The 10,304-nt window shown below is 33.5% G+C and overlaps 1 protein-coding gene across 3 annotated transcripts; it reads right to left on the reverse strand.

Moving 5' to 3' along the window:
• Window positions 1-229: 229 nt before the first annotated feature.
• LOC114374821 (serine/threonine-protein phosphatase 6 regulatory subunit 3-B-like) lies at window positions 230-9,113 on the reverse strand. Of its 3 annotated transcripts, none has more exons than XM_028332519.1 (19): window positions 8,921-9,113; window positions 7,950-8,053; window positions 7,656-7,742; window positions 7,486-7,561; window positions 7,322-7,396; window positions 7,175-7,228; window positions 6,886-6,945; window positions 6,680-6,796; window positions 6,169-6,263; window positions 5,883-6,091; window positions 4,954-5,051; window positions 4,086-4,189; window positions 3,778-3,943; window positions 3,431-3,553; window positions 3,130-3,212; window positions 2,623-2,764; window positions 2,484-2,513; window positions 2,283-2,353; window positions 230-1,410 (listed from the first exon to the last, which is right to left on the reverse strand). In XM_028332519.1, the coding sequence occupies exons 1-19, from the start codon at window positions 8,957-8,959 to the stop codon at window positions 591-593; spliced, it is 2,553 nt and encodes an 850-aa protein (XP_028188320.1). In that variant the 5' UTR covers window positions 8,960-9,113; the 3' UTR covers window positions 230-590. The 3 variants fall into 3 exon arrangements, with proteins under 3 accessions (XP_028188320.1, XP_028188319.1, XP_028188321.1); XM_028332518.1 differs by having other exon boundaries at window positions 230-1,413; window positions 8,921-9,112; XM_028332520.1 differs by lacking the exon at window positions 8,921-9,113 and adding an exon at window positions 8,169-8,904 and having other exon boundaries at window positions 230-1,413.
• Window positions 9,114-10,304: the final 1,191 nt, after the last annotated feature.

The raw sequence follows: 10,304 nt of genomic DNA on the forward strand, positions 1-10,304 counted from the left end.
TACATCAAACTCGTCAGAAATTACAATACTAGAGAGAATGGACAAAAATACTCAAAGCAGTTGTCCAATTTATTCAAAACCTTGTGATGCTGCATAGTAACAGTAGCTGGCAATTGATGAACCATGCTAAAAAAAATTATATATAACAAAAACATGCTGGTGAAACCAAGGTGTTTGCAGAGTCAGCAAAATTCACTAAGTCGAAAATATAAAATTTACAGACAATTAAGACACTGACAAAGAATTCACTACACCACAGTTCAGTTACGATACACAGATTAAGCAGAGCGTCCTCGTAACGAATTTAAAAATCCCTGATAGCAAGGTATCATCAAAATTAAAAGCAGACTAAATTCCATAAATGTGGGAAAACCCATAAATCACTTACAGGAAGGGGCAAAACTTAGAATTAAAAACAAGCTTAATCTCTAATACGCAAATGTCTAATAAGCGTGAACAACAGAAAGAAGGCATAATTGAAACAAAAATATACTGTACATTAATGTGCTGCATTCGCTCCTGCGAACCAAGAATAGGGTCCACTGGTGTTGGTCTAACTTTTGATACAAACAAGCAAGAGTTACCATCCGTCACTCTAGAACAGCAACCTCCTGGTCAACCCTCCAGTAATTTGCATCATTGAATTCCTTTATTCCAGGACCACCCTCGTCAGTACTTTCCTTTTCTGGCACTTTAGAGACCATGTTTCTTTTCAATGGTCCTGCCTCCCCAACTATCCCTTCTTTCAGAGCCTGTTCCATAGCCTTCTCAGTACCTTCTAATTCTACACCTACAAATTCAACATCTTCTTCAAAGAGTGATGGTACTGCTACTGCTCTTTGATTCAAATCAACACCCCCATCAATCGAATCTTTAGTTGGCGACCTGTTTGAAGGAACAGATTCCCCATTCGAAGGAGGACTAGGATTAGGGCTACCTATTTGAGGTTTGGTAGTAGAAAGGTCGCTACCAGAAGAATCATCATGATCTATAAATGGATTCTTGCTTGACCCTGCATCTTGCATGTCTGAAGGTTCACCCCATCCCACCCAGTCAGGCAAAGGCCTGTCCCCAAACAACTCTTCATTGTCCGATGCCTCAAACCTGAAGAATCCCATATCATGTGAAGCGCTTGCCTTTTTGCTTTCAAAGTTCAAGGTGTCTCCATTCATGGAATCACTACCAGTTATCCCATTTAAGTTTGTGCTTGAGCTAGATGTACCATTCAGATTATTTTTGCTTTCATCCAATTCTTCATCCTCTCCAACCACTACCTCATCATCACTACTGTTGCCACCATTTGCAGCACCATTCAAGTTTATCTCATCCATCATCTCCGATGATGTTCCCCCAGTTGCACCACCAATTCTGTCATCTTGGAATGCAAACCAGTTGGAGTTTGTAAACAGACTACTGCAAAAGACAAAAAAAAATCTTATTTGACATTATAGTGATTAATTAAATACAGAAACCCTGATGGACTTCCATAAAATTCCAATATCATCCAGACAACAGAAATAGGAGGACAAATGAAGCTTTTTGAATATTTTCTACTTTTCTATATTCAACAAGAAAGCAAAAACATAGATATCCAATGGGGACGTTAATCACTTAGGTCCCTGTGCTAACTCTACTTCTATCACACTATTTGTGTATATAATGGAAGATTTGAATAAGGAGGCATAGTGACAGTGCAACACCATGAGGCAGAAAACTGAAATCAAAACCAAAATATCTTCGGCGTTAAAGAAATGAAAACTCATTCTATTTTTAAATCAATAACAGCAGTCCCAACAGTCCGGGGGGAGGGGAAGGATGAGGATCTAGTGAAAATGAAGAAATCCCCTTATAAGCAATTCACAAAGTAAAGAAGGCTGATAGAGTATGCTGTTTCTTAAATATCTAGTGCATATCTTATTCTTCTGTAGTTGCTTTTGAAGGATATTTCTCTTCCTAATCTGCAACTAGATCCTACAAAACCTGCAGTACTCCATTGTCATCTTGAGAAGTACCTAAAAGAGTCAAGGAAAGAATGGATACCACGTGGTGGAAGATGAAACATACAGGAGTACAGGATAACCTGGAAAGATATATGTCAATCATAGAATACTAGTAGTTATATCACTTATTTTATTTGTCAAATACACAGATTATCTCATTATCTCTGCATACACTCTAACACACAAAACTTTGATTTAAAAATAAGTCATGCTGTTTGATTAACCCACATGACAGATTCATCCAAACAAAATTACCAGCCATGTAACAATAAATAGACTCACCTCCCTTGATCGTCACTGAGTCTGAGGGATGATATGACTACTTGAGCAGAGTCATCATCAAAGTAGACATCCTGCAGATCATACAACAGACAAAGTTGCTAATAGTTAAGAAAGTAAAATATTACTAGATATTTTGGTTGATGGACAAGACATAAATCACATTAAATTACAACAGTTACCAAGAGTAAACAAAACTACTACCTCATCATCTCGATCAAGGTTGCCACGTTCCTGCAACCAAGACAATCAAAACATATAAAGGGAAAGGACTTAAAAATACACAAACAGAAATGAGCAAGTATGCATGCACAGAGAGGAAGAGGAGCCAACAACTACAAACCTCCTCATTATCCTCATTCCCATAAATTTTATATCTAAAAGCCTGGCTCAAATTATTTGCTAGAGCTGCAACATCATAGTCCCTGTCATGAAGGTCATCATCATCACTATCCCTCATCCTATCTTGTAAAGCAGTCGGACGTCTGTACACAAGAAAAGGAAAAATAAACAGATAAATCAAAATGGGAAAGAGCCCCCAACATAACAAAGTAAACATATAACAGAAACATAAAAGACACAATTGGGTGTAATTGTAGTGTTATGATTTACTATTTTGATTTTTGACTATTGAAGAGAAGCCATTTAGGTATACTAATGAGTATGCTCCAAGCCCTTATTAATCAAGATAACATCACTTGTGGTCAGAAGACTGCCACGTAACGTGGTCTTGTCACCTTGCAATCATATTACCACAACCAAATCAACCCCACTAACAGACTTTATGTTGGGAAGAATCTATCCTCCCAATAAAACTCTTGCAAGTATTTAGATTCAGTTAACAGCTTACCCACAAGCCCAACGGTGAACATTCTCAACTACATTACGCTCCTGAAGAACTAAAGCTTGCCATTCATTCCACTCACTATTTTCCTGCAGATGTTAAACACACAAGGTTGAAGTATTCAGAGAAAAGTTTCTTATCTCAACAGTCAACGCAACTTCAACATGTAAGTTCAGCTTCATTATCTCAAGATAACAATTTAAGGCATAATTCACAGATCTTCATAAATTTATATAAACGGTAAAAATTACTGTAAAAACCATGAACCTCTTCTGATGCTAGAAATATTATGATATACACAGCAAACCTGAAGACATGTCAGTATGAGGTTTCGATTATGTGCCAGGTGAACAAGTTTGTTAACAATTCGAGTAATATGCCCAATGTTTCCTGCCCGTGGTGCCTGTTTTCCAGCAGCAGTTACTGTTGGCTGCAAGATAAAACAATTTAATAAAGCAATTCTAATAGACTCGATAGCAGTGTAGAGATTATCTAATATTCACTTCATATAGGTCCTATCACTAAGTTTATGTATGTTTTTTCCCCTTCTAATTCAATAAAACATTGAAGAAAAACATGATGACTTGATCATACCGATATACAGTTGTGACCAAGACAAAACATCCAATATATCAGTTTAAAGCATCCATTTACCAGATTTATGTCAGAAGAGAGAATAGAACGTTTGTCTGCTTGGAGAAATCTTCCAATTAAATCACACTCTCGAAGAAGATGTTCAACAATGGCATCAGTTTTGCTCTCCAAACAAGATAATATGATACTTTCTACATGATGGTGTAAGGAGTTATTATATGGATACCTGTATTAGCAGAGCATACTCAGACTAGTTTTAAAAAAAGTTAGCATTAAAGATAAGCAATAATGCTATATCCACACAGATAAAAAAAAAATGTTAAGGTTTTGCTGAACATCTACATAAAAGAAAATTAATAGTTGCTTACTCAAAGAAGAGGTCAATGACTCGTTGAATGGTTCCTGAATTGACCATTTCATTTTCTGCCACTTCATTTCCAGTTTTCAGAAGGACAGCAATGAACTCAACAATCTGAAATAAATTGCAGACAGGTCAGAAAAATAAAAGATAATCAAAGTTCGCATTAGCAATACCTTGCATAAGAATAGAACAATTGCATAAAATAGTTTCAAAATAGACCACAAAGATATTTTTGGAACAAGAATTCAACCTCTACTAGCCAGACTGCAACCTAGTTTAGGAGATAACTAAGGGGGTGTTTGGTTTGGCTGTTTTCTGTTTTCATTTTCGCTAGAAATAGAAAATGGTGATGGAAATGCGTTTGGTTGGATTTTTGAAAACATTTTCAGTGAAAATATTTTCTCAAACGAACCAAAAACTGAAAACAATAAAATCTCGTTTTCAACCTCATTTTGGGTCAAATGAAAACACGGTGGCAAGGAATGTAATTTTAAGCAAATCTAAAAATACATTTCCTTTTGAAAATGCATTTTCAGTGTTTTTATTTCTTAAAAGCAGAAAACCAGAAGTCAAACCAAACATGTTTTCAAAATTCTAAATCTTTTGAAAATGAAAACAATTTTCAGAAAATGAAAACAAGAAATAAAAACAGAAAATGAAAATGCAAACATTCATTGTCAAACACCCTAAAGTATCCAACTTTTTTTTTTCAAGTTACATTGTCAATCATTCATTACTTGCTGATTATATATAACAAATTTGCAAACATTTATGATAATATCAGCAGCCAACAAAATGTTTAACAATTCACCCTAGGTATGGGTACCATAGCAACTCCCTTAGAATTGGTGGGGAGGATGGCCATAACAACTAACCTTTAAACGATGCTTCCCGAGTGGAGGTCTCAATTCTCCATATGTTGTAGGTAATACTTTTTCATCAGATGATACATTCAAAAGCATAAGCAATTCACCTGCAGACAAGAAAAAAAATCTTAAGGATGATGTGATATGGATACTTCAACAAAATTTGACAGATTTGTATCTACCAAACAAAACATAGTCACAACATTCTTTAAACCTTCAATTGTGAAGCATTCATAATCATATGACACATAACTACCAACCATCACAACCTAAAAAACCTTGAAAGAACTGAAGTGCACACCATCTTAACCAATAGTACTTTGATATTTATTGATGACTACAAAGAATTGGGAAGAGAAAGAGATGCAGGAAAAAATATAGTGGAAGCAATAACATAAATAAAGTCTAATATTTACATGTCCATAAAAATGAAATTAAAGCACAACCACATTACAACCAGTTTTATTTATTGGTAGACCTCCAGCAATTTTATTTCTAGTAGTCATCCCTTTTAAATAGGCAAACTCCGGATTACCCTAATATTATTAACAAAAACATAACTCACAATTGAACTTTATTTACCAGGACAGAGAAAAGTTAAATGGTAATGTCTCAAACCTCTAAAATCCAAAGCATTAAGGCAATGATATAAAACCACAGTATACTATACATTTTACCCTTTCTCAAGGGCTCTTTTCACCTCTGTACACCTACTGTAAACATGGGACTTGGAATCACCTACTTGGTATTTTTTTTACAAATTTTATTATAATTAAATCAAAATAGTCATACAACTAACTTCAAAAATAAAAAACATTTAATCTTTTCAAATAATTGTATTGTATTTCACAACATTCAGAATAACAATATAACTCAATCGAAAACCATGATGATGACAAGAATAACATTGAGCTAAAAACACATGAATTTGGACTTACTTAGTTTAGGTAGCATAGCACCAATAGTGTCTGGGTTTACAGGAATTGGTGGCTCATACATGTGTTGACTTCGAAATGAATGAAAAAGGGGAGATGATATAGCAGATCTTTTGGGATCCAATAAAGAAACACACACTGAAATTGAGTTCACAAGGCTAGACTTCGATTGTGAATCTTCCAGTGCATAATCCAAAATTTTGGCAACAAAACTGCATATATAAAATATACATAACAATTATTTCAGAGTTACATATTAGAGAAGAACACAAAAACATAGAATACAGACCTTGGGCTTGAAAGTTTAATTGCTAGAGAAGATGAGGGATTTCGAGTTATTGTGCACAATGTTTCAGCCACGTTGGCATGAACTTCAGGAGGACTCTGGTTTAAATAGGGGAGAAAAAGTTGTCAGATGATTTGCAACAAAATGCAAGGTGATAAAGAGCCTATAAATTTAAACATAAAAGTGTCAGATAATAAGCAACAAAAAGTTGTCAGATAATTTGCAACAAAATGCAAGGTGATAATTTGCAACTAAATGGAGCTTTTTAATCAATTACATCTTTTATGTCCCAGAAAACAAATTTTGGGGGACAAACACAACACCACTAGCAATCATTAGCATGGCCAATGTCAAGCTTGTAGAATAGAAAATTTCCAACTCAAAGAATGTAGCTACATTCAATCTCATTTAACATGTCTGTCTGGAAGGCATGAAGCTAAGTGCATAAGCATCACTTAGCAAACAGGAAAATGCTGGCTAAAGGAACATAAACCCGAATAGATGCTTCACTTACAGATGGACTCAATTTATCAACAATCATCTCAAGCAGGTTGCTCTCAGCCAACCATTGCATCACATCTATAAAATTGTGATACATGTGGTCATCAGCGCCTACCAATCGAACCAAAACCTGTCAAAGAACTTATCTCAGAATCCATTTTGATACATCAGCAAGATCTCAGAATTGTCATAATAACTACTGAAATGGTAAAAGTTTACCTCCATAATGGATGTAATTCCAATCAAATCAACCAGTTGGCGAAAAACATTTTGATGGGCCTGCAGAAATTATGCTGAATCATGAATGAAGGATTTCACAAAGAGACTATGCAACATGCACACCAATCATTGTAAAGACTAAAAACTGTTTAATATAAAGGTTTGGTTCCATGAATAAAAGGGAATAAGGGATTAAAAGTAAATCAAGCTTTGTTCTCCAATATATTGTAAATATCAGATTGAATAAGCAATCTACTACTCTACTAGAAAAGCCAATTGTTTTACTTACTTGAACATAATTCATAAGTGGCACTGTCTTTCGAATCATTAGGCAAACAACAACCTGTAAAATGGCATAGAAACCAGCATCAAGCAAGTCAGATAGGCCACATTGACAAAAAGGTCATGCAAACTAAATTTCCAATTTTATATATACCTTGCTAAAGTAGCCAGCCAACAAGGTACTATGTGAGCGATTAGGCTCCAAAAAAGAGAATAATAAGTTCATCAGCTGAAATTAAAAGAATGTAAAGGGGAAATCAATAAAGGTGTACAACTTGAAGCTAAAAAAAAGGTTCACAAACAGGATGCAGTATAAACCTCTTCATCATCAACCAAGGTCTTCAAAATGACATCAATTTCACATGTAAAAATCTCGCAGGCAATGAATGGAAACCTTAATTACAGACAAACAATCAGATGGTTACAAGAAAGTTGAAAAATAATAAAAAAAGTTCATTTGGAGCAAATTTTAAGTAACAGCTGCATACTTGAAGGCCCGTTTATTTTCAGCATCTTCTGGTGGTTCTTCAATAATGTACCGTAACAATTGCTCAACCTGGACTTGATCTCTCAAACTAAAAGGGGAAAAAAGTAGCAAATTGTCAATTATCTTTTTGTTGAATAGTTATATAATTGCATATCCAGCCTGTGCTTGTATTTAATTTACTCAAAATTATCACCAAAAATAGAAATTGGACAATACAAAAATAAAAAACACATAAAACTCTGAGATTTGTTAGGAGAATGAAAACTGAATTGCTTCAAATTAAACAGACACACACAAGTTGATAAGACGACTGTTTAAGGCCTTGCATTCTTGGATCACTTCCTCTTCGTCCAGAAGCTCTTCCAAAGTGAAATTCTCCTTGTCTAATATTGCCTCCACCTGCATAACACCATCAACATATAAAAGCACTTCATACCAACTATTACAAAGGACCACGGAGAGGAAGCAAGAAAATAAGCTACGCAAGCTTTAAGCTACTTGAGACTTTGGTTACCAATTCAGTTGTCCTCTTAAAACTTCCAGCCATCAATTACAGGGCATTCAATCATAAAATTCCACTGTAAGCATGCATCCTTATATAGAATTGTAAAAAGAAACACTGTAGTCTTGAAAGTAAAGCAACTTGTCACAAACTGATAGTAACTTTGAATTCAAATCTATCGAGAAAAGTAAGGAAAATTTTCCAGATGAATCCTGTGCTCTCTTCTTCACAAATTCCCACTAAATTGAGTTTGCTTTAACTAAAGCTCAACTCAACTGTTTTTCAATGATTAGCAAGCACGTATTAACATCCTAATTCCTAACCTTCAAATTCAAAATACCCGTAGCTGAAAAGGCAATACAAAGAGGTAATTATAGGGGAAAAATATATTAACTAACTTGCTAAAACACATCAACTGTCTCTAATTGAGATCCTCCTAACAAAGTGAACCGCTAAAGTAGATTCAATAAAAACAAACAGCAGATTGAAAAAATAAAAATAAGCAACAGGTTCGCTTATGAGTTACTGTATATAAGAGCGGAAACTCGGAACAGAGAAGGTCGATCCAGGAAACGGAATTAATCAGTAACATGGTTAGTTAGAAATGAATTAATTAATCAATTGGTAATTAAAAAGGGAAAGCAACGGTAAATAAATGGCATTCGAATGAAACTAAGTGATGCTTGAATTATGGAGGGAGAGAGAGAAGAATTGAAGCTTGGTTTAAATGCAGCAGAATTGGCGCGATGGAAGTGAAAACTCACGGGGGAGGAAGCAGAAAGGGATGCGAGCTTCCAAAACATGAAGGTGGCCGGATCTAGGTCTAAACCCTAATGTTGTGGAGGAGAGATCGAAAAGCAACCACGCCGTGAAGATCGATACGAGAAAGCAAAGAGAGAGAGAGAGAGAATGCCCCAAAATAATCGCTAGCGCTAAAGTACAAACCATAGAACTACGGAATTGCCACCCACACACACCACCTATCCCACGCTTCATAATGCTTACTAATTTTTTATTATTATTTTAATTTTTAAACTTATACAATATAGTATTGGACATGGCTTTTTCTTTTTTGTTACATAGTATTTGACATGCCTAGGTATATGAAATATGAATGAATATACTACATACATGGATGTACATCTCATGATGTTACATGCCATGGCCATATATATCTCGTCACTGTCACATTCTGGCTTCTCCGTCAACTCATACATTTGAATTTCAACTGTAAAATATGGGATCAGCGTTATGTCTCCGTGCATTCAATCGTGGATATTAAGACTACCATTCAAATTAGGAGCTACATTAGATTACAATTTTAAAAATTATTTTGTCATAAAAAGAACTATGCATATTTTAAAAAAATTTATAAGAATATAATGATTTTTTAAAAGACTTTTATAATTAAAATTTTATAATTCATATATCAATCAATTTACATAATATGAATTCATAAGATTTAAAAAGACATCATAAATTTTTAAGATTTTAAAAAATTTCATAAATTTTTAAAAAATATTTAAAATTATTAATACATATTCATAAATTTTATTCACCGGTTTAAATAAAATTTATATTATATAAAAAAATTTAAACATATTATGTAACAAATCAATCCCTTTGACATATTTATAGGTATAATAAATTTATTCTCGTTCAATTACCAATTATGTTAATTGTATAAAAATTACATATCATAATGTGTTATTAATATGAATACTTAATATGAATACTTGTAAGTAATAACGATTTCATCAAACAAAAATTATGTCTAAATTTTAAACCTTATTTATATATTTATTCATTTATGTATGAATCAACTTCTCATGATCATTAAAATTATATATTTTTCATGTTCATGTATATCTACATTCATTTATACTTATAAGCATTAAAATATTCTTCAAATTCAAAGAATTGAGAAATCTCTCATATTATATGTTGAGGACATATTAATCATTGATCGAAAGAATAAAGAAAAAATATCAATGTTTATTAAAAAAAAATCCAATAAAATCTTAAAAGTTTAAATGAGATTGTTTAATGTGATTTTTCTCATAAAAAATCTTTTAAAATTTTATCGTAAGAAAAAATTCATCAAAATTTATACTTTTAAATAATAGAAAACTTTTTTAAAGTTTTTAA

The sequence above is a fragment of the Glycine soja genome, chromosome 11 (assembly GCF_004193775.1).
Source record: "Glycine soja cultivar W05 chromosome 11, ASM419377v2, whole genome shotgun sequence".
Classification (NCBI taxonomy): domain Eukaryota; kingdom Viridiplantae; phylum Streptophyta; class Magnoliopsida; order Fabales; family Fabaceae; genus Glycine; species Glycine soja.